This window comes from Hippocampus guttulatus, chromosome 5 (assembly GCF_054856545.1).
Source record: "Hippocampus guttulatus isolate MCC_2025c chromosome 5, RoL_Hgut_1.0, whole genome shotgun sequence".
NCBI classification, from domain to species: Eukaryota; Metazoa; Chordata; class Actinopteri; order Syngnathiformes; family Syngnathidae; genus Hippocampus; species Hippocampus guttulatus.
In genome coordinates, this window is record NC_141265.1 from 10,444,489 (window position 1) to 10,469,372 (window position 24,884).

At 41.2% G+C, this 24,884-nt stretch overlaps 3 protein-coding genes across 4 annotated transcripts; all 3 read right to left on the reverse strand.

Moving 5' to 3' along the window:
* Positions 1–756: 756 nt before the first annotated feature.
* Positions 757–9,226, reverse strand: dpysl2a (dihydropyrimidinase like 2a). Its single transcript, XM_086111788.1, has 14 exons — positions 8,904–9,226; positions 6,673–6,761; positions 6,261–6,445; positions 5,941–6,105; positions 5,601–5,662; positions 5,392–5,472; positions 5,085–5,153; positions 4,872–4,992; positions 4,491–4,647; positions 4,113–4,254; positions 3,852–4,022; positions 3,283–3,462; positions 2,411–2,594; positions 757–2,314 (listed from the first exon to the last, which is right to left on the reverse strand). The coding sequence occupies exons 1-14, from the start codon at positions 8,943–8,945 to the stop codon at positions 2,223–2,225; spliced, it is 1,740 nt and encodes a 579-aa protein (XP_085967914.1). The 5' UTR covers positions 8,946–9,226; the 3' UTR covers positions 757–2,222.
* Positions 9,227–10,060: 834 nt separating this feature from the next.
* Positions 10,061–15,271, reverse strand: bnip3la (BCL2 interacting protein 3 like a). 2 transcript variants are annotated; one of them, XM_086111847.1, is made up of 6 exons: positions 15,183–15,271; positions 13,940–14,201; positions 13,782–13,863; positions 13,028–13,134; positions 12,777–12,926; positions 10,061–12,286 (listed from the first exon to the last, which is right to left on the reverse strand). In XM_086111847.1, the coding sequence occupies exons 1-6, from the start codon at positions 15,232–15,234 to the stop codon at positions 12,238–12,240; spliced, it is 702 nt and encodes a 233-aa protein (XP_085967973.1). In that variant the 5' UTR covers positions 15,235–15,271; the 3' UTR covers positions 10,061–12,237. The 2 variants fall into 2 exon arrangements, with proteins under 2 accessions (XP_085967973.1, XP_085967974.1); XM_086111848.1 differs by lacking the exon at positions 15,183–15,271 and adding an exon at positions 14,628–15,167.
* A 1,319-nt stretch (positions 15,272–16,590) lies between these two features.
* ppp2r2aa (protein phosphatase 2, regulatory subunit B, alpha a) lies at positions 16,591–24,370 on the reverse strand. Its single transcript, XM_086110846.1, has 11 exons — positions 24,242–24,370; positions 24,013–24,148; positions 23,718–23,795; positions 21,018–21,115; positions 20,864–20,897; positions 20,420–20,532; positions 20,128–20,305; positions 19,158–19,322; positions 18,869–19,038; positions 18,696–18,787; positions 16,591–18,470 (listed from the first exon to the last, which is right to left on the reverse strand). Exons 1-11 carry the CDS (start codon positions 24,368–24,370, stop codon positions 18,263–18,265), a joined length of 1,401 nt encoding a protein of 466 aa, XP_085966972.1. The 3' UTR covers positions 16,591–18,262.
* Positions 24,371–24,884: the final 514 nt, after the last annotated feature.

Here is a 24,884-nt window from a genome sequence, read left to right on the forward strand (position 1 = left end):
ATCAGTTTTGTGACGTCTTCCTGAGGCAATTTATCGCCCAAAGCTATCATCCGTGGGAGGACATGTTGGCATGAGGAACCCCCTTTCTTTTTTAATTACTTGTGTCTAGACTGGGCAATTTTCTAATAGCCCTTGGCACTGGCTAAATGCATACGTTTAGTACAAAGATGCAATTGCAGTTTTTATGTGTTCAGCTCATTTTACCCTGCAGGTGAAAGGGCTGAACAGGTGGAAAACAAGAGTGAAGATGTGCAGCTTATTTTTTTCCCCCTCTTGGTCTCCATAGAGTGTCTCTATGGGGCCTACAGTACATCTCCGTATGTTGTGCAGTACTCAAGAAAAACCGGGTATTAACATACAGTACCTTTTCAGCTCCCCATTTACTTCCCAACTGACTTTTATTCCGGGATGAGACTATACTGTATGTAAAGGTGAGTCTCAAGACACCTCAATATCAGAGCAATACCTCTGAATGCAGGTGTGACTGCTCGATCATACCAGTTGAGTATACTAGTTACTAGTCTACTGTTAACATAATACCGCTCAGCCGTACGTTCAGTGTGACCAACGACCACTATTCATTACTTTGCATTAGAACTTGAGGTGAATTCAAACGAGGCATTGTGATATAATGGTTAGTACGGCAACTCACAGTTCTGAGGTCGTTGGTTTGAACACGGGCTTTGGCCTTACCGTGAGCAACAGTCATTGCTAACATTTTCATCAAACACAGTAAAAAGGTGGGGGAGAGATGGGAAAGGTGCCAGTAACAAATGTTTTATTTATATTTTACGCCACTGAAGTCAACACAGGTCAGGTTAGATGCAGAAAAGAACATTGATTTGTGCCGCGTCAAAACTTCCTACAAGGTAGACATGACTGAATATCACACGAAGTGGACAACACCAGCGCTGCACGTTAGAGCTCAATAACTACTCTGAAGAACTTTGCCAAAATAATGTCATTCACCTGACATTGGTATTAAGAGGCGTACACTTGACAAGGCAATGGATGGACCGAGTGTATCTACAATTTACTGGCCACTTGCTGTGGCTCCAGTTCCAACTAGTGTCAATAAGCAAGGGAGAAGGGAGAACAGGATTTGTGGTACTTGGTTCACAACACAAACACAGAGAGAAGTGGACACGATCAGCACGTGGTAACGGTTCTCCTAAATATATAACAATCCATGTTGCAATGTTTCATCAGGTCTCAACGATCACTTGTTTCAAGAGCCTTCATAGACACAGTGTGGCTATCAATATCTTAAAGGACAAGCGGGGGACTATTTGAATTGAACGTATAACCAAAAAACAGAAACCTCCCCCGCAAAAAACGTGCAAGCTCACATACATGAGTATTATTTGGAATAGTACAGGTGCAAAACAAATTTGGCTCATAAAGTGGCTAAATCGGTCCCTGGGCGCATATTCCAAAGCAAAGACAATTGTCGAATGATGGATGCAGAAACAGTTAACATCAACCGCACATACACACTGTAGCATTGCTCATGTAGCACCAGATGGCAGAGAGCAAACCTCTGCAAATCTCCCCTCTGAACCTTGCAGTGTCTGTCTCCTCAAAAGTGTTCAGCAAACATATCACAACACGGTCGAGGAGGCAAACGATTACCACAAAGAAGTGAGAAGGAAAGGTTTGGAAAATGCGTGTGCCTTCCAAATACAGGATGAAATTGAAATGTAAGTCATCAATACAATTTCTTTACCTTTCAGTGTATTCATTCATTTGTATTACTGATTAATGTGATTTAAGACAAACCAAAACCATTTAAAAAGGGACAGTACAACTATAACACAAAAGGAAGACCGAGCTGAGCAGCAACATTAAATGGCAGGAAAAAAAAAAAATCAACAGTTCCGTTTTCTGGTGATTAAAAATTGACTTTTGAACAAGAACAGGAATGGGATAATGCAACAATAATTGAAAATTGACTCTGGGGTCTAGTTTAAAGAAAAACTGCTGATCCTAAAATGCCCAATTTTTTAAAGATTGACTCGTGTTCCAAAACCCAGAGGACAAAGTAATAGCTTAAACATCTAGCAACAATTTCAAGTCCCTTGAATCTCTCAGATTAGGGTAAAAAAGTAGTGCTTTCCTTCATGTTAAATACAACATAACAGTGAGTGACGATGGAAGAATGTTGTGCATGGCAAGCAAGTAGTGACGGGCCGCCAGTACCATGCCTCCCTGCACCTTGGTGCTTAGCCGAGGCTGGTGATGTTGGCTTTTCCTCCAGGGGGAGCCACGATACGTTGGGTGTTACGGCGTGGAACGTTGTCGTCAATTTGGGCACCTAACGATGACAACGTTGATTATAATCACATCCCAACTGCAAGTAAAATTTCTGTCCTACTCGGGAGGAAAGATGCAGCGAGCGGAGCTCACACACCTGACAGACTGAAGCCAGACTGGTGAAGGTTGCGCACTGGCTGCTGAATAGATTGTTGCTGCTGTTGCTGCTTGGTAGGAGAGGTCTTCACTGCAGACACTGAGGACAGAACCTTGGGAGTAAGGATCACCTCACACACCGGCCCATCATACTGGCCCCGAGGGACTCCGCGCAACTCTGTCAACTGAACATTCATATCATTCCATCGGTGAGATGGCACTTACTACTTGTCATGTTTGAGCGGTGATTCCCAACCATTGCGCCACAGCATTCGTCACTTCAGTTAATTTCGTGCGAAATTGTTTGTATCTATGTTCATCGAGCAATGCGAGCAATCTATCGCGACAGGCAGAACAATTAAATGCTCGTCCACTACTGCTACGCTTATTCTTTACATCAGTACAGTGACGGCCATTATAATCATGGTTTGGTATGGGCAAATTCACATATTTGCCGTTTTTTTTTAAGCCCATCCACTATTTTTGTGTCATAAGAGTACTACATTGGCACCATCTTGTGGCATCTTGGTCTCAAGGAACTATGTCTCAATGAGTTTCATTGAGACAAAAGTAGTGCTTTGCCACCGGACATCTTGCTGCCAAGGAACGATGGTGAAGTGAGTTCAGGGTTTTCATTTTGACAAAAGAAATGCGTGGATATAATCTTATGGCATTTCAAGGCAATTACAGTACAAACCTTTTCAGAGGGTGTTGTGTATTACTTACGGATTTTCACTATTCACAACAGGGCTTGGTCCCTTAAATATTTATTTGCTGGTGTGCCGTGAGATTTTTCAAATCCAAACAAATTTGCCTTGGCTCAATTAAGATTGGGAAACACCGTGTTAGATCATTCTATCCATGCGGACGCACCCTGCTGCGAGCCTTTATCTTCTTGTACACGTGGTCTGGAAAGGCTTTCCGGCTGATGTAGCGCCCACAGCCCTCTGTCGTGTGAAGGCTGCCGTCTTCCAGCACAACTTTACCTTGGCTGATCACCACCAGAGGACCTCCGCGCACCTCTGTGCCCTCAAAGATGTTGTACTCTACAGCCTGGGGAGTGGAGGAAGCCGGGGGCAGCAGTCAATCTTTATCTTTAGTAAAACATCCACGCATCCATTTTCTAAATCCTCATTTAGAGTGAGCTGGGGCCTATCCCAACTAACTGCCTCTAAACATGTGAACCCCCCTGAACTAATCACCAGTCGATTGCAGGACACATATAGACACACAACCACACTTACAGCTAAGGGAAATTTAGATTCTTCAATTGAACTAACATTCCTATTTTTGAGACGTGGGAGGAAGCCAGAGAAAACCTAAGTGCGGATCCTGAAGCCCAAACCTCAGCACTGTGAGGCAGATAAACGAACCACTATTACACCGCACTGCCCTATTTATTCAAATAAAACCCTCAATTTGTAAAAAACCTCTACAAATACCAAGTTGTGGTTCTTGGCTGAGATGATCTTGGTGACATCCGGGTCCCACAAGACAAGGTCAGCGTCAGAGCCCACAGCAATGCGGCCCTTGCGAGGAAAGAGGTTGAAGATCTTGGCCGCGTTTGTGCTGGTCACTGCCACAAACTGATTCTCATCCATCTTCCCAGTCACCTAGTGGGAGATAAAACGGGAACAAGGTCTCAGAACATGCGAATAGAGGAGATTCTTTTCTTCCTTCACACAGTGAATAGTGGTTCTCACCACACATTTGTCCCAGATTAGGGACATCCTCTCTTCAGTGCCATTGGTGCCCTCTGGGATTAAAGTGAAATTATCTTTGCCTACTGCACGCTGGGAGGTCTGGAAAGTGCAGTGAGCGCTACCTGTCACCTGGAGGTCCCCACTGGATTTGACAGAATGCAAAAGTGTTGACGCTTTCTCATCAGTCACATTTTGGCCCGTAACACAAAGAAAAGAAAAGACAAAAAATTCTGTCTTGTAACTTAAACTCATAAATTGGAACACCTATAGTAAAGGTACCGGTAAGTACCACCGAATGTTTTGTTATAGTCTTTTAAGCAGGCAAAAAGGAGAACACTGTATTTGAAAAGACTGCTTTCTTTGATTCCAAACACCAACCACGACAACAGAGAGCTGAGGTAATCGGGGGTGGTTGGATCAGGACTGAGTGGTGGCGAGGTGACGTAGGTCGCAGCCTTGGCCCAGTTCTTGCTCCAGTAATGGGTGCCGTCAGTGCCCAAGCTGGCCGAGATGGGCTCACCGAAAACCACAGAACCTAAAAGAACGGACAGGAGTAACCATTAAAAAATTTAAGCACAGTATAATGGAAAAGAGTGCCCTACGATTGGCTGGCAACAAATTTAGGGTGAATCCCGCCTGCTGCCCAAAGACAGCTGGGATAGGCTCCAGCACACCCGCGACCCATGTGAGGATAAGCGGATCAAAAAATGGATGGATGGATGGATGGATGTCATGGAAAAGAAACATCTCAGGACATACCCTTTTTCCTGGCCAGAGCGATGACATCTGCAGCACTCTTGCTCATCACCTTGGTGATGTAGACTGGACAATTTGTCTGATTGGCTATGGTGATGGAGCGATTGACTGCTTCTGCTTCCACCTGCCAAGCACACATCCACACACCAGAATATTTTTGCTTTCTGGCAGCCTCTCTTGAGGCCTTTGCTGTGTTGAAAATTCGAGACATCTCACCTCTTCTGGGCGACTAAGGACATGACCTTCTGGGCCAGTTATACCCAGCTCGAGTATGCGTCGCTGCTCCTATTAAATCCAAACAAAAACATCATGTTCCAATTTTGAGAGAACTGCTTATTTTTGTTATTTTGACTTCAAAATGGCGCCGCGAGAGTTACTGCCTTTCCAGCAGCTCCTATATTTTGTTGTTCTACTTCTTCCTTTCATAACTTTGCTGCTGTGAATTAGGAATTTCTCCATTGCGAGACTAATAAAGGTTTTCTTATCTTATCTTATTGCTTACATTGTATATCTTTTTTCTTACCTCAGCAATGATGTCGCCATTCTCGGCATGCACTTGAGCGATGGCACCAAGGTCTCTGATGACGCTGAAAACCTCATAAATCTAAAATATCACAACAAAGACTCGTGAGCTCATTAGCAGAAGTCTCACACACGGACCTCTAACAGTCAAACATGCAAATTGAGTGAAAAGAAAAGACCTCACTAATGCCATGCAAAAGTTCAGCGTACCTGAGAGTCAGAAAGTTGGAAAACATCCTTATAAGCCAAATAGACCAGGAAAGAGTTGACACCTGAAGATAGAAAACTTATGAGAGCCAAAAGTGGAAAAAAGAGAGCAAAAGAGGAAGAACCCAGAGCAAAGGAGGAAGAGTAAAACAAAAAACAAACAATTACAAAAGAGACATGAGAGAGTCTTGTCAAAGTTCTTATTTTAACACCATGCAAAGACCGAATGAGGGGAAAAAAATGCGAGATTTGTCGTGACACAATTGCTAAGATGGATATTTGGGGCTGTACCTTTGACAGTCGTAATAATTTAGTGTTTGCATTACGAATGCTGACTTCATACCATGTTCCTTCACCAAGGTGTCCATCTCCTCTTGAGTGCCTTTTTTCCAGTCAGTGAGGTCCACATGGAGAGAGTAGTCACAACAGGATTTGCTGCCAGCCAATTCTCTCCACTGCTTGAAAGCTGCAACCAAGCCGATGCCAGGGTCCGGTACCACGTGGTCAACTAGAAAACACCCAAAAAACAGGCTGCGTTTAATGTATGGGCGCTAGCAGTATTCAAACACCTGGTTGCACGCACATATGCAAAGTTATAATCGATGTGATGAGATTTGTGCACCTTTGTTGACAACATACAGAGGTCTCTGATGGACAACTTACTGATCATGGTGGTGCCCCCCGCCAGAGCTGCCCTGGTGCCCTGGTAGAAGTCATCTGCTGCCACCATGCCACGGTCAGACATCTGGAATCGGGTGTGCACGTCAATGCCTCCAGGCATCACCATTCTCCCATGAGCCTCTATAATCTTAACTCCCCCGGGGACAATTAGGTTGTCACCTATTTGCCTGGGAGAAGAGAGAAAAAGGAAAAAAAAGATGAGCAATGCAGATGTGAACAAAGCAAAGCTAACACCAACCATGTAGTGTTATTGTTTTAGCTGGGAAAAAAAACCCTCGTGCTTCAAAAAATATACATATACATATATATTTATATATAAAGGACATAACTGATTTTCAGTTTAAATGATTACAACTAATTGAAATAGTGAACTGGAATAAGAAAATGAACTTACTTGATGACTCCGTCCTCCATGTAGATATCAGCCATGAAGGACTGATCATCATTCACGATCTTTGCTCCTTTTACGAGGAGACGGTCACTCTGCAAGTTAGAGACAGTTTTCATTTGATGAAGTATCCACCACATCAATCCAGTTTCAACAGCACTTGTCCTCATCAGGGTCATGGCTGTGCTGACGCATATCCCACTAGACTTTGGGGCAGAAGTGAAAAACACGTGATGACTGGTCTCTAGCCAGTCACAGAGCACACATACCGGTAGATGTATAATCAACTTCAATCCTACGGCCCATTCAGATGCTTTGGTGAACCTAACATACATGTTTTTAGAACGTGGGAGGAGACCCAAGTAACCGAAACATACAACTCCATGCATGAGAGCTTGACTTGAGCGTTGACGCCTGTTTGGGTTAACTCTGTCTCCATCATTAACCCTTTCATGGACAACGGTTACGACAGTGGACAGATTATCATGTTATCAGGTACAGGGTGCATGAAAGGATTAAAAAGAAACAAAAGTGTGAACTGGTGGCCTACTTTTCATTCGTTTTTCGACACTCTCACAAGGACATGATTGCCAAGCTGATAAAGACAACAAGTAATTTAGTGAATCTGTCACAGCATGAAGTGCCCGGATGGACAAAACTCGAGTGGCTTTCGTGACAGCCTTTGGCCTCTGTGTAGTTGAATGAGAAATTTGATCATGGCCCAAATGTTAATAACGCTGAATTGTAATGCTTTACAACGTTAATATGGGATTAATAACACAGACTGACACTGACTGTTGGATACCAGCATATCGCCCGGGCCACTCTATTACATTGTTTGCCATGTTTCTTTCCACTGTGATAACAATAAAAGGACTTGTTTGCGTAACTCAAAATGTGCCCTCATGTATCAGCTTCATTCATTAACTGTACAAAAGCCTCAATGTGAAGCAGTTTAGAATACCCTATTCACTTGGTACAGTAGTAAGAAAGTTGTAGAGTATTAACACAATAAAACACAAGAATGAAACATTAGCATGGCATTGAAATGCTCAATGAAGGAGTGTAAAAACCAAGACTCCGCCGGTCATCCACCATGCTGTGGCCTGTGAAAGCTCGCCATAAAGAATGATAATAGCCAAATGCATGTGCAAGTACAAGTTATGTCATGAAGGTTCCGGGGCTCCTGTGCCATTTGGTTTGGTCAGAGTGGGACAAGAGGCACTGATTCCATATCTGCAGTCGTTTTTCTCTAGCACATCAGGTTTCCATGAAAATGAGAATATAATAACAATAATATAATTCGTCATATGAATGAATGATGGGTGCAGCAAAAAGTGGGCTTTTTTTGAAACGTCATAGCTATAAATTGCAATAGATGGTAACACATGTAAGCTGTTTTTGGTCAAATTTAAAAACAAAAATGAAAAAATCACACAAACCTTATGTGCTAAGAAAAAAGTAAAAACTGTGTCAAAAATACATTTAGGGAGGAACACGTAAAGCCATCTCTGATTAAGCACTCTTATGTATCACACATAATGTATGTTTTACTACCTGCACTGTATAGTGACAGTCAGAAAAACTAAATGTTCTTCCAGCATATGAAATAAATTACAAATAACCTGTATATCCATCTGTTACCATTCATACAACACAGATACATTATTACAATATCTAATTATTTCACTTTGTGGTAATAATATAGGGATAGAGTTAAGACACTTTGTGCGATTTGGAATTGTAAAGGGATGCACCTGCACGAGAGCTGACAGCTACCTGTTGTCAAGAACGTAGACGCACTGCAGGTTTGCCTGCGGTGTTGAAAGCACGCCAATGCAAAAAGCACGCCAATGCAACACACTGCAAATCGTGTTCACTATTATTTTATGTCATTATTGCTCCGTCGGCGAGGCTCCAACAGCTTCACGATTAGGGGTTTTTGGATGGGTGCTGTCAAATGACCTACTTAAAAGAGATGTTATTCCAATCGACCATCACGCCATCCATGCTGCGTTTCCCCAGCGCTATGCAGTACGATTTAAAATCTCAAACACGAATTGTAGAATTTGCCCCCGCCACCCAAGAAAAATTAAAATGATGGTGTTTGGACATTTTTAAAATGTGAACAGTTGGTGGCGAAAATTAACTACCGGTGGTCAGCATACGACTAACGTTTGCTAGCTTACTGTCACGGGTTTAAAAAAACGGTGGGGTAAAAACACCAATATACTCACGGTGATTCGAGGAATGTTCTTTTTTCCTTGGTAACCTGACATTTTGAGTATCCCTCCAGTGGTCACCTGCCTCTCGGCTAACGCTAGCTAGTAAGACTGGAAAGCTCAGCAGCCGGTGAAAGGATGAATGGATGCTCAATGGACAGTCGACGCCCAGGGCAATTTGTACCTGTCTGACACCTTCTATCGATGGTCAGCGCCGTTTGCAAAGTCCTATCTAATGCACAAATTAAAAATGACAGCCACAGTTGGAGAATATCGTTCAAAATGTTGGAATTCTGTAGGAATGGATCACAGAAGACAACCTCAAGAAAGGGGCTCAATCGCAACGCGCATGCGCAATACCCCACCCTAGTCAGCCTCAGCTCCATATTGTTTTAACCATAAAGGCTCAAGCGATACCTTCAGTACAGAAAGTGTGAAAAAAAAATTCACATTTTTTCTTTTACTAACGTGAAAGATTGTTGAATTTGACTGTAATTTTACGGTTTCATAGTGGCCTAGTTTTACTTCAAAACCTGTTTCACAAATGTCTAAATCTTTCAGTGAGCACTTCTTCTTTGCCGACATAATACTCCGAACTTAATCACATTCACTCAATGTGCCACAACAAGGTAGTAAAGTTAGGCAGTAATTGCCTAGGGCCCCAAAAGGATAGTGGACATCAATGACAAAGCACAGCACAAACAATGTGTCCCTGTTTGCACATTGGAATTATGAAAAGGTCAACCTTGGATACATTGGACCATAATGCATTTTCCTCAAGAGATTTCAAATGTGTTTCTGCAAAATTTTGAAACCAGGGTTGACCTTTTCGGCAATTATTTCAACAGGTACCTTTTGTGCAAATTGCGAGACAGTTATTGTATTCTACATGTCAATGTCTCTCTCCTCACTCCAGTGACTGCCCCCCCCCCCCCCCAAAAAGTGTCTTGTGGTCTGCTCAAGGCTTCTTCCCAATAGGTACTTTTTCCTTGTCTCCATTACTCAAGACGCGCTCATGTGGCGTCAGTATAAATAAATGAGGAATGTGGCAAGGGACCTACTCCATGAGGCAATGGGCCTAGTCCATGTGTGAACATGCCCTCAGACTTTGTGATATCGCCAAGTTTTTATGTCCACTATGGATAGTGTATGTACACACAGACATACACATCTTATATTGGAGCATTTATTAATAAATCGGCACTAGACTAAGTTCCAGATGAGCAGATTTCTGCTTTATTCAATACAAAGTCATTTCAGTTTTCATTGTTTTCTTCAATTCCCAGCTGTTACAGAAGCCTGCCAATGATCAAATATATGTTTGAGTTAAACAAACTATATTCCCATTGTGCAATCTTATGTTATATCCCTAGTCACTGTCTCAATAACTGCACACAAGCTATAGTGATATTTAAGATTAACCACAATTAGATTTGGTTTTCACATTATCAAAGATCAATTTTAAAACACTGTCAAATGAGTCATCCAGTCAATAATCTTCATGATCAGTATAAGCATCAATACACAGAAGTTAGATCTACTTAAATTAGTAAAGGCTCTTCTATTTTTTTTCTGGAGGTTTACAAGCATTTTACATATTAAATTACACTGGAAATTATAAAGACAGACACTTAGATGAAAACAGGGTCCTGGAGACAGTATTCAGTGGTGGGTTCTGCTTCAAACGGTGAGCTAGATGACAGCCAAAACACAACACTGACACTAAATATACATATATAGATATATTATGCATTATTATGATCTATTTATTAACACAATATCAGGGAGCTTCTACTAGTTGGAGCGGATCCGTTTTGTGAATCTTTCCATCTGCATTTCAATAGCAAAACATGTCAGGGAAATTACCCAAAGCAATATGATGCAAACGTGCAGTGGTTGAAAAAAAACATTAATTTGACACTGTGCCATTGTTGCTGTAATGTCCAATAAAAAGCAAGATATAAAGGCAAAAAAAAAGGAAGAAAAAAAAAACCATGGGGCTTGGGACATTACCACTCGGCCAAACTTCCACTATCTTAATAGTCAAATACCACAAAATGCAAGAGTCACTGGCTACATGGTAGATGAATGTTTTAGAGTTCAATCTTCATAACATCCATCCATCCATTTTCTAATCCGCTTAATCCTCACAAGGGTCGCTGGGGGTGCTGGAGCCTATCCCAGCCGTCTTCGGGCAGTAGGCAGGGGGCCACCCTGAACCAGTTGCCAGCCAATCGCAGGGCACTCAGAGATGAACAACGATCCACGCTCACACTCACACCTAGGGACAATTTAGAGTGTTCAATCAACCTTTCATGCATGTTTTTGGAATACGGGAGGAAACTGGATTACCCGGAGAAAACCCACGCAGGCCCGGGGAGAACATGCAAACTCCACACAGGGAGGCCGAAGCTGGAATTGAACCCACTACCTCTGCACTGTGAGACCCACGCACTAATCACTGGACCACCGCCCTGCATAACATCAATCTTTAAAAAGAAAACCACTAAAGGTAAAAATGATCAAGCTTCTATTTCAAAAAGACGTGTGCAGCATTACGTTTCCTTCAGCATCCTTCTATTTCAAAAAGACGTGTGCAGCATTACGTTTCCTTCAGCATCTGCACCTCTAAAGTTCAGCTCAAAAAGTTAAGGCGTTACAAGTGACTTCCTTCGTACCTGTACTTCTTTCAGTATTTTAGATATGGCGCATATTTTTGGGTTCATAACCCTGGTGAATTAAAGAGTAATAAGGCGACTCAGCTTCAGGGCCAGATTGTCTGGTGACAAACCGATCAAAAATAAGGAGTGTAATTTTGACGATACATCCCCAAACCAAAACCCCACTGGATGGTAAATGGGCTGTCTCTCATATAGCACTTTTCTACCTCGAGTACTCAAAGCGCTTTTCACTGTTACCACGTTCACCTACTGATGACGCAGTATCAGGAGCAACTGGGGTTCTCTCTCTTGTTCAAGGACACTTCGACATGGTTGCAAATGCCAGGGTTCAAACCATCGACATCTATGTTGGGAAACGACCGCTCTACCACTAAGCCATTCCGCCCATACAGAGACCAAATTCTTGTCACATTTGTATTGGTACCGAAACATGACTAAAGAGTTTTCATCTTGAACAAGAGTTGTTATCGAGTGGTTACAAGTCAACTTACTTGGGTCAAGATGAGGAGTGACCACATTACAACATGTGTGCATACATACACTTACAATGTGACACAATCTAACATGGATCGGGAGGGTAAATGTGGGTGCACGCTGACTGCAGAGAAACATGTAATAGTAGGCTGCTTGAAAGACAGGAGGACACCCAGGCACCGCTCATTCTCGACTCAGTAAGAGCTGGCAGAGGCTGTGGCGATTCTTTTCCCAATGTACACCCTTCAAAGACAAAACAAACAGGAAATGATTGATAATGAAAATAGGGTCCAAATGATTAGAAACATCACTGACATAATTAGAATTGGATTGTAACAGCCGTCTCTGTATCAAACCGTTTATTTTATTTGGACAGAAGCTTCCGTGTGTAGGAAACAGCTAAACATTATTGGTATCATTTTTTTAAGGCAAAACCCAAATCATTAACACGCAAAATATATTATAAAGTAACATGATGGACAAACAATAATATCGACTTTGACAATTAACTAAGGCAGTAGTCCCAAAACCTGGCCATGCACCAGTCCCAATACATGGGACATCAATCAAGCACCAGAGCGAGAGAGAGCGAGAGAGAGAGAGAGGGAGAGGGAGCGAACAAAAATATTTGATTGATCATCAGAGTCTGAAAAGTTTATTTTTAAAATCAGGTGCATCTACCCGTTAATTAAATAAAAATATGTGAATGGCTATTAAACATACAACTTCTTACCCGATTCCGAGGGCGAGGATGTGTGAAATGAGAAGCGACGGGATGAAAACTTTGAGGAATTCAGCTGAGAATACGCCGCCTTTCTTCATAACTCCACTTTTTCTCATACTAAGGGATACTGCGCGTCGGGGGTGCCTGAAGTGGAATTCCCTGAAATAATACAAAAAGGATTAGCAACATACAACTTCAGATGAAAAAAATGTAAAAAGTAAAAGCCAAAACATAAAATGCAAAGCAGGAGGGAGCCTCACTTGGGTGGAATGTTTTCTGGCCTGCTGGACCAATCAGCAACCCAGTCGACTTCTTTGTTCATAAGGATATCATCCTCTCTGTCTTTGTCTGTGCCTTCTTCTTCTGACTACAATTGTGAAGGGACAAAATAGTTAAGACTGAAAGATGACCATAACCATGAGGTACAGTGGACCCCATTAAATCAAACACTGCTGAGGTTGTACAGTTTTCAGTGTTTTTTTTTTTTCCTTGGCTTAGTGTTTGTATGATCCCACCATAGGTTGGTACCAGTGATGGCAAAGATATGTGGTGAAGTCCATAACACCAGAAATAGAACTTACTGCAACATGAAAAAGTGGAACCTGCATCTGTTTTGGTTGCTATGGCTGAGTTAAAAAAAAAGATAAAAGCTGAAAAGAATATATGGAATGCAGTTAGCTGTGGTCAGTCTTTATTTCAGCTTCATCTTTCAAACATATGCAATGATCTCTCTTCAAAGTGGCTACTGCATCCGGCGGCACAGATCTTCAAAGGTAAGGTCATATGCATAAATACAGTAATTGTTTTTACACATTCAGCCTTCACAAATAAGGCCGTAGCATTATTCAAAACGTGTTTACTGCTTTTACAGTTTATTGTTTATTATTTTAGAGTGTTAGTAAGAAAAAAAATGCTTTTGGCAAGAGGTGGGGTACACTCCACATTCCAAAGTGAAATTGGGTTTTAGAAATACAAATCAATACATTTATTTCTTTGGTTTATTATTTTTTTTACCTGACCATCTCTCAGACTTGACATGTCCACATCAAAAGTGATTTGACCCTCATTCTGGTTGGGACTCTGTGGCCTGTGAGGACTGAATTGACACAATTGTGGTTAATACGTATGTGTCCACACTCCTGACACCATGTAGCACATCTCATAAACCCCACCTATCACATGAAGAATTGCTTGGACTGGATTCGTGCTGAGCGTCCAGGAGGATCCTCTCCATGTCGCCATTGTGAATGGAGGAGGATGACGGCACATGTTCTAGTCCACCGATTAAGGTTTCATCCATCTCAGGCACCACTTCTAAGGTTTGACTCATGCCGGTGTTTGCATTCATTTGGTCTGCGGCAGCTGATATTTGCAAGCTTGTGTGCACGCCCTGCGCTCCTGCATTTCCATTCAACTCTAACTCCACCCAAGAACCTTGGAAACAGGAAAGATTGAAAACAATCCACTTATCCCGATCAACAGAAAATCTGACATAAGAATCATTAATGCATTAAGCGTTGTATTCAAAATATTTGCACTGCATCATTGATGGCGTTCATCTTTGTGCCACTGCCCTACAAACAGGGAGAGCTTTTTTCTAGCCAGGGGGGCGTTATGTAATCCGTTACAGTATAGCAAGGCTGGCTGCACACAGAATGCAAACTAATTGCACGAAACACCTCTTTCATCCGTTCATATTAACCTCCGAGACAGAATTGACTGACTGCAAACGACTGAACGACGTGTCCGCGCATGGTCAAATATGTGTTTATAGCAATGACAACAATGCAGGTCTCTGTTGCGTAACAGACAGGCTGCTCATCCATGTCGCTGTAGCAGATATGATGCTCGTATACTTACATTTATTTATTTAGCTTGTGAACAAACCCCGGGGCAGTTATTCGTCTAAAATGTGGTTGTTGTTGTTTTGTTCGCAGTGATAACGCAATCATTAACGTCCCTTGACCACTGCCCTTTTTTCGATTAAAGAGATACGTGGCTGCTATAACAACGGTAGCATTCTAAAGCCCCCAAAATATTGGTGAAGGCAAGGAGAATCTTCAAAAAACAACAACAACAAATTTAAAAAAACAACAAAACAAGACAATTGTAATATTTTGTCTCAAACTTGTTTTTGTTTTGGTTGCAGTCCGCCCAACATTGAGTGGGTATGTGATTGGCTACAATTCACATCAATTAAAGTCGGTCCGAAACCCCATTGGCTATCTCTCAGCAACGTCAATTTACATCACCCGCCGCCACTCCAAGAGGATGAGGAAACGCTTTTACCCAATATACTGTAACTTTAACCAAAATTGCCTTTGCACCATTACGGTAGAACGACGAACACCCGTTAAGGAAAATCGACATAGCTTCAGGTTATCGTAAACATTATATACGAACGATATTACGTACCGTGAAGGCCGGGCTCTTCGTTATTGTTTTGTTGAGCAGCAGCGGTGGACATGTTGACTTCTGTTTTAGCGAGTCAACATGACCAGGGCGTGTGCGCATGCGCGTAATCTGTCCAGAGTCCATACAAGATAGCAAATGCCGTCTTTAACTTGGTAAAGGACGTGTATGCCTGCACCATCCTTGGATATACGTGCAACTTTCATGATAAAATACGTTTACGTTCACTGTATTGTGAGGTCAAGACCCAGACAAGTCTTGACAAAAGCACAAGGCTTTATGTGATCAGTGATCCATATGGTGTAGGCTTTCATCATCGATAGTGGACAAAGTACTAAGTAAACTAAACTTCGTCATTGATGCCTGCGACACGTTAAACAATTCATTAAGATGTTGAGGTAAATGTCACTCACTTAGTAAAACGGTAATTCAAGCTTTTTTTGTGTGATTTTACGCTCCAGACAACAGTTACACTCATCAGTCACAGAGTACAGTCGTTTTCCACGCGAGCCTGACTTCCAAAATTATTTGCTTTCTTCAAGAACTTCTTGAAAGAAATAAGACATACAATTTCAACATCGCAAAAATAAGAGTGTCATTCATTCATTGTACATATTATATATATATATATACATATTTCTCCATTGCGAGACTAATAGAGGGGTTTCTTATCTTATATATGTGAGGTGCCTCCCATGCTGTTGATAGTCATATAATAATCTATACCAGTAGTAATATCAGTCTTGTAGTTCGCCACGGGTTCAGTACAATTAAACAGTTAAACAATCAAAATCCATAGGCTTTTTTTTTTTTACTTAGGACTGACAAACCGTTTTCTTGAAGGTACAATGTTTTGAACAATGAGCAGTGATAAATTCCCCTGAGTGTCTTATGTCTGGCATGCTAGATTAAATGCATCTGTCAGGTTACCGGTATCTCAAGTCTTAATGCTTTTAGGAAACACCAATTGGGAGCATGGGGGGTGATTTAATGTTTTTCAAAATATCTAGTGCAGTAGCTTTGAACAGAATTCTATTTGATATCTGGCAGTCGATGTTTTTGGACAAGGGTGATGGCCAGACCTGGAATTCAAGGACAAGCCTTTGGTGAGCTCATCAAATTTATGGTATCCAAAGGTTGCCAAGAGAACCCATAAATCCTAAAAAGGCCAAGAATTGTTTTGAAAATGCCCCATTACTGAATATTATGCATAGCACTGAGGAAGTGACATCACTTCATTTTGTTGGCATCAAAATCATTGTAAAAATTGCGTGTAGGTTGAAGAGATGAGTTTATAAGAAAAAAGTTACCGACAGACCCCCCCCCCCCACCCCCCCAAACCTCAACCCGTTTGTTCCATAGGACTGGCAACTTGTGACAGAGGCATAGCAAAGGAGATACAGGCTTTTAAGGTTTTAGGTAATTTATTCGTTCATATAATACAAACATCTGCAAACCAAGTGCTTCACAAACTCCCCCCTTAAATAATAATACAGGTACTTTTTTTTTAAAAAAGCATACAGAATAGATACCCTTTCAAGAAATGAAGGCAAAAGTCACTTGACTGGCATTCAAAAGAGTAAATTGGGGAGGAAAAAAGGGCCATTACCCCTTTTGGCCCAGATACAGTACTGCCTATGCATTCGCCGATGGAAGAATAATTTTTTAAAAACAAGTCACAGCCAGCTAACCGCCCAAAATATTTTCTCCACATTGGAAGGAGCATGCTCCTCCTCAAAATCACAGAACTTTCAAGCAATTATCTGCCCAGATGACTGCACTCTGTCATGCGGCCTTCCATCTACAATCAAACCAGCCATCAGACAGACGGCTACATTTTAAACACCAGTGATCGGACTCTAACTATTGCCTTAATTTATACTAAAATAAATCAGCTATAGTGACTATATTCTCTTTAGAGGTACAGTGTAAAACATTATAAAAAATGAAACTTAATTCAAGGGGTAAAGTCATCTGCAACAAAACAGATTTGTGGAAGTTGGCAGCAGCATCAAACTTTGACATCACAAAACGCTTGGGCTACCTTAGGTCCAGGATACCAGCCTCCAAGCCCGTTATTGGTGGTCCATTTCCACTGCCAAGGACTGAGCAGGGCTTTTACGAAAGGATTATGATTTCGAGGTATAAAGTACATCTTACTTTGGCATAAAGTACATCTTACTTTGGCATGATTCCTTTCCATCACCTGCCTGTGTGTGAATACTATTCCTGTGTCTGTCCAAATTCGACCATGTGTTATCAGTCAGGCCCTATTATATAGTGCTTTATGAAAGCAATGTATTTACAAAATATAATCACGTATAGTATGCCCCCTGCTACACAAAAACTACATAAAAGTATGCGTTTCAGATGACCACTGTGCCAAACAAGTGAAACTTGACAACCTTATTGTCAAGAAAATCAATGTAAATGATGGGCAATCTCAGGATAAACATTTAAAATGGTATAAACTGGTATGCAGCAGAAAAAAAAAGTGGCAGTAACATTTGTGTAACTCCTTTGACGGGCACTTTAACAATGTACACAATTAATCATGAAGGAGTTGTTTGTGAATTGGGCAAGTTGACTAACATGTTGGTTGCAAATAAGGAGTGTCAATCACTTCGATCAGCAGTATTTCAGATAAGTGCAAATTTGTCTACAATTAAGACATTTCCTGCTAAAATGTAGGAACCAAGAACGCATTGACAATTAGTCATAGCACTAATGCACAAATGAAAAATAGGTTTGTTTGTTCACATATCTTCCCTTTGGTCTGGGATGTGGTGGAGTCGCAACCAGCAGGTGGATGAACAGGTGCCTCTACTGGAGGGAAAGTACATATGCCCCTGAATCCCAAAGTCTGTACAGTATTTAGCTCAACAACACCTGCATGTTCATTACACATAAAACGTGTTCTTGTGATGATTGGTCATACCCAAGGTTTGAGGCAGACTTGAACAATTAGACAGACATGTCTGCGAAATGGAGCAGAAATGGCTCACCAAATGCTACTTAAATTTGTCTTCGAATATATAGAGATTTTTGTTGGTGCCCACGGCAATAATGTTGTCCAGGGGATGTCAGGCAATGTGGAGGATCTTATTCTTAAAGTTCAAATTGCCGACACTGATCTCATCCTTCTTGCGCTTCCCACCCGAGCTTACTTTGCGGGGTTCAAGGACAGGCTGCAGTTTGAAGTCCTCCCTTGATGCCTCTAGGATCACACCACGCCTGTTGCCTCGGTCAAACATCCTGAAGAAGTTATTGTAGGAGCCTGTCATGACCACACTGCAGACAGGGCAGAGTGTGATGAAACAATGTGAGCTGCCTAGTCAACAAAACTAACAAATTGACACTAAAATAAATGTTACGGTGGACGAGAATGTTACTTCTTGCCACTTAAAAAAAAAAAAAAAAACATGAGCAACTTTAGACCAGTCGTGGATTTCAACATCTGGGAAACAGAATAAAGAAGTCAGAATGAAAATCAATACAGAAAACGTAGGTTCTAACCTGTCCTTCCCATTCCAACAGCATTCAAATTTGTCGAAGATGCACTCGTTCTCATAGAGTGAACACAACTCGCTCCTGAGATACTCATGCACCTGATAAAGGACAACCATTTTTGAGGATCTACAAACCGACACACTGTATATGAATGGTTTAGCTTGGCCGGCATAACATACCTGGTAAGTCTCCACTGGACGAGTCTCCATGTTGAGATCCCAGATTTTGATGGACAGGTAATCACGTGTCATCATGTAACGTCCGCTGTGGCTGAAGTTCACATCAGAGATGGATGATGTTATTTCTGAGAAGAAGGAACGATTGTTTGGATCCTGCGGCTCTTCAAAAACTGTGAACAAAACAACATCCTGTGTACTGTAAGATTGACAGGCACCATGTGGAGAAGACTGGAAATGGAATTCAGATTCTTAGTTGGATTGAGTCCCAATAGGGGCGATTTCTGCTCACATTTGGCATGGTTGTCACACAGTACCGACATTCTCATGTCGCACAAGCGGATGGTTCCTTTACTGCTACTGTACACAAACGTATTGCATTGGTTAGGATGGAACGCTGATGCTGTGATGACCTCGGTCAATTCCTCCATGTTCGCTGGCTTAATGTCAACAATATCTGAGGGGGGAAAAGTTCAGGTCCAACAGGGAGAGGAAACTTACCGACTTTAAATTACACTAGGAAAAATCACTGAGCATCAGAAAAAATAATGAATGCAGGGCTGAAACTAATGATCATTTTGATAATTGATCATTCTTTCAATTATTTTGTTGATTAATTGATGAAAAACATGATTTAATTTCCATTCCTTTATTCAAAAACATGACAATTCTCAAATTGATTCATTATGATTCAGTTACTGGTTTGGTCTATAACATGTTCAAATCAATAAAAATGTTGATTCAACACCAAGATAATCATTCTGCTTACATGGAGGACGACAGAAAATGGATAAAATTGAACTGTTGAGAAGATGAAATTGTGAGCATTTCTGACCATTTTAAATAAAAAAAGTTATCCCAAACATTCATTGATTACCAAAAATAATGAGTTAATTTGAAAAGTGATTGTCGGTTAATCGAGACAACCAGTTGAGAGAGTGTATTTTTTTTCACATTACAATTGCATTATTGATTTGACTGAGAACATGGATTTTTGTTCAGCAACCCACTCGTGAGGACTAAATTGCAGTCTGTGCTTTGCTCTTTGCCTCTCAGAAACAGAATGCATACATTCTGCAATACATCTTGCAACCCAAAGACAGACATTAACAGAGCCATGCTAGACTACATCTGCCCTTTACAGTCTCTCTAACAACCGTGCTTTCCCACAGTGGAAAGGATGTGCTCAATTACCAGCCTGGAAAAGATAAACAGTTTCCAATACCGATGATGTCTGTGAGGAGCTAAAAGAGAAAGGATACTAAAGCTGCGATCAGTGATCTCCAAGTGCCACAGATTGATGCGAAGATCATCTGAGGACAGGTACGTTTCACAATCACTGTTGACTGTGATGGAGTTGATGTGGTAGGTGTGAGCGTTTGCAAAGACTCGACGGGGGCTGGCCTCCACCATCAGGTCCATAGGCCTGAATATGGATACCTAGGGGACAAGACCATGCAGTGAGTTCACCAGTCTTTTTTTTCCAGACTAGATGATAAAATGTTAAATTGCGATGGCTTGCAAACAAAAAAATAAAACACCCACGATACCCACCCGTAGTGTTGTGACTGTATTTGGATCTCTGTATCGACCGTCATCTTCTTTCAAATTGTAACCTTCCGGACGCTTGTCTCGCTCACAAATTTTCCACAGCTTTATGATTTTATCTTAAAAAAAAAAAAAAAGAACAACAGATTATTCAAAATCAATAATTATTACAAATCTGTGGCTGATGATGACCTCGATGATGACAAATACAACTTTCAAGTTAAAAACCCTCGACTTGTCGTTTACAGCGCTCAGCATCGGTACAAACTTTTTACCAATGTGTTGAAATGTTTTGCCAAAGCCAGTCAACCACAACAGTCAGAGCCAGCAAGTATTTTTCTCTCTCTCTTTTTTCTAGACATTTATTTCTGCTTTTGTGCACTGCATGTATATTTTTAGCAATTTCAAAAATGATGTACTATTCTTTCGGGAGTAGACAATTCAACTTGCCATTTGTGGATAAAAGGAAGTGAGCAGCGTTCTTCTGGGGCAACAACAACAACAACAAAGCAAAGATCATGTCAGGTACGACAATGCAAAACTGCAAATGTGGGACATGTAGATTCAAACAAATACAGTATTGATGTGCCTACGTACAAAATACCTCTGGCTCCTGTTGAAAGATGACGACACGGCCTCCTTCATCACCAGTGGCAAGCAACTCCCCAGAGTGGTTGAACTCAACACTGGATATGACATCAGCTGTCAACACAGGAGTGTCACAATAATGTTCTTAAAACATTGCATCTGAATACCAGGTAACATGCAACCATAATGTGAAAACTTCGGTGGCCCTGACAACATGAAGTTGACTTATTTTGTCCCTAATGAGCAGTAAGGAAAATGTCAGTCAGGGTAAAAACACAAAAGACCAGTGACACGGGCCTGTACATATGCACATATACACACACACAGTACACAATCCCTGGGTCTGAAGTAATGTATCTACTGTATCTCTCCATCATTCATCCATCTAGTAACATTAAGCAGAGCTGGGAGAACTCACAATTGGCAACAAGAAGAGCATTTACAGCTAATCCCTGTTTACTGCCTGGCACTATTGTGAACACTATTCTTAACACAAGCTCTTAAACAGTGTGGCCCAAACAAAGTGCCTGATACAGCTCTTCTCTGTACAAGCTTATAAAAACACTAACAACGCTGAATTAATAGAAAGCAATTGTTTTCGTGGTTCAGTCAGATTCCACATTATTCTGTTGCTGGAAAATTTAGATGGTTGATGAACAAGTGAGTCGTTTGGATGACACTTAAAATGTTTTTGTTGACGGGGGGCATGGGGTATTAGAAGATAAGAAAACCGCTTGGAACTGAAGCGGATTTACATGGGACAGGAGATGTGAGCCAATCTCTTTTTCATCAATGGACGCTACAGCTTCTTGTTTGCTTTCAAACTTAGCTTGTAGCAGACGTGCACATTCTCAGCATGGTGTCTCCGATTCACTGGTGAAAGGACACTTTGATTCTCATGTGTCTCTTGGGGGCTAGCTGGTACCCGCGGGCACCACATTGGTGACTCCTTATCTTTAAGCTCTTTTTAAGGGGAATGTAAAATTAGTTTGATATGATACTTTTTTTTGGGATCACATTTTTTGTGTATTTACAGTTTAAACTCTTAATATACACAGTTCACAGGAAATCTTGTGAACATTGCATAGCCAAAGACTTTAAAAATTTAGCAAACTGATTTCTAGAGCAAATATTTTTTATGATCTTGAATTGTGATGTAATAAGCAATTCCAAATCAATGTTCTGTCAGGCCACATTTTACATTAATTCACTGATCTGTATTTGTTGTGTATTTACGCAGTATTCTTCTTCTTTTTCTTCTTCTTCTTGTCATGGTTAAATACTTCTTTATCTTCAACTTCATGTCATGCATTCTTCTTCTACTTCTTCTTCTTTGACTTCTTCTTCTTCTGCAACCATGACAAGAAGAAAAAGGCATTACTGTATAGCCTTTTTATACAGAAGCGCCGAGTGCAGAAAAACAAAGTAAGTGGGAAAGCGCAGCGCAAACTACACATGGGATACTGAATCCAAATTCAATTCAGGACAGGCTGCAGCGCTGTACTCTTTTCCCAATAATTCACACAGGTGAAGTAGTCTATTATGGGACACATTTAGAATTTGGAAATTACCGGTGGATAAAATACCTACTTGTTCTAAAAATACCTTGCCGGTCCATTAAATTAATTGAGAGCAAGTCCCGCCTTTCAATAAAGCCACACTTCCCTTATAATTATTGCTCACGTCCTGTTTCAGTAGGAACACACATCTTCCATGGTAAAGCAGTTCGGCATGTTGATGTTTGACACAATTCAAAAAGTAGACCAACCCAATGCGGAAAAAAATACATCTTTACAGCCACACATGCTGGGGTCTCTCGCTGTTATGAGTGAATGATGCGCGAACCACATATATGCAAGGGTTTACTAATGTGAATATTAAATAAATTAAGTTTTCCTTTGCAGGGTGAATGAAGTATTCATCGGAAGGGGTATTAAATTCGGCAAAGAAAAAAAACCTTGAATATCTATTAATTTTGTAATTTCAACAGATTTGTGTATTCACTGAGAATAAGTGAAAAAGAAAATGGAAGAAGGCATTTGCCTTAAAAAAAACACCACTCATCAAATTGCAGTAAGACTTGATGGACATGTCGTGTGGACCCTCCACATTCAACAACACTGTCATACATGAATGCAGCCTACCCGATTAAAGCTAGCTGCATGCCATGAATACCGCCAAAACAGTAGACTGAACGTTTACAACTATTACTTGAATTCAGCACATCATCCAAGTTGGACGCACCAAGTGCCAGTAAGAACAAAGTTATGGAAAGCCATCTTAACGTTTATTCGATAACCTTCAGTCCTTTGTCCTCACTTTTAGGACGATTCAGCATACTGGTAGGGCACACTAGTGCAATACATGTATCTTCAGGCAATGTTTTGCCACTACTAGTAGCATTGGTACGCAATTAAACATTCTGAGTAAACTATTTTACTGCACTAGTGATGCTACAAGACCAAAAAAGTAAGGTGTCTCACGCACTAGCAACCTTCTGTACCCTATTTGTAACAACAATGGTGTGCGGAAATGTCATTTCACGTTACTAACAAGACAACTGTTCTACCAGTGTGCTTTATTGTCTTACTAGCAAGGACAAATGGAGTACTGGTGCATCAAGCTTAAACTGGATATCATAGCTATCGAATAAATGCTTAAACGGCTTTCCATACAGACACCGAGTGCCAATGAAAACATAATCAAATTGACTTACCATCCGCGACATCGTCATCTATTGCTCCTTTGACTTGGGAAAAGCACCATTGCACCTGGTCGCTCTCATCACCGACCCCTGCAGGAGGCATGAATACATTTAGCAGAAACCACATCAAACCAAGAGCAACTTTGTTCAGAGTAACAAGTGAGGAACCCACACTATGCATACAAGCATCTGCCTTGCATGCTAGCCAACTCCTACTTGTTCAACACCAACGGACGAGATGAATTTGCGTTTTATTCGTGACTCACTGACCAACGACAGCAGCATCGCCGTGTCGTTCACGTTTTACCTGTCATGATGGTGGTCCAGGGAAAGGGGCAGGGGGGTCTTTGAAGCGGGACCAGGCCCTGGACTGTGAGCACTGTTGTTGCTGACCCTGCTGCTTCTGACTGCCGATGAGATGTGGAGGAATGAAGCTTCGAGCGCTGCCAATGTTTTTAAGACAAGCATACACAATCCTGGCTCAACTGTTACAAAAGGGAAAAAATATCATATGATAAGGAATGCTAACAACGTACAGTATTGTTAGGCACAGAGGTTAAGACTTTGCACTCTACTTTTAAGAATTCCCTCGTCCCTGCCTTTCCCCGCATCACAGTTTCAAAATGGCCAACGCGGGTGGCGTTGAGAAATAGTGCCAGTCTCATGCCGGGAAAGCGGCGAGGGTGAGCCAAGAAAATGATACATATTTTAGTTCTAAATCGTTTATCTGTGCCAATTAGCTTAATACACCACCAGAAATGTTGATTGAATCATATGATAATTTTTGTTTTACTCAAAAGTGGCGATGACTTTGCGTTGGAAATAACCGGAAACACCAAACCCCGCCCGTATGTAGTGGTACTATGAACAAAACCAAACGCATCAACGCACAGAGTTTTGTCAAGGAAAAAAAAACAGTTTTACGTTAGAGCTTTTAATACAGTTTACTTTACATTTTCACTTTAAAACAGGGCCGTTCATATCATACAACAGTTCTCTTATATGCATTTCTGTTATCCCATTACATTTAAGCCTTCGATTAATGAACACCCCATCCTCTATCAACAAATTAAAAAACAAGGCGTGTTACAGGTACATGGACACTATTAAGTATGGACATATATGTGCCATATAATTTCTTGGCCTGGTTAGTGTCTTGAGATGAGTATCCAAGCAGTA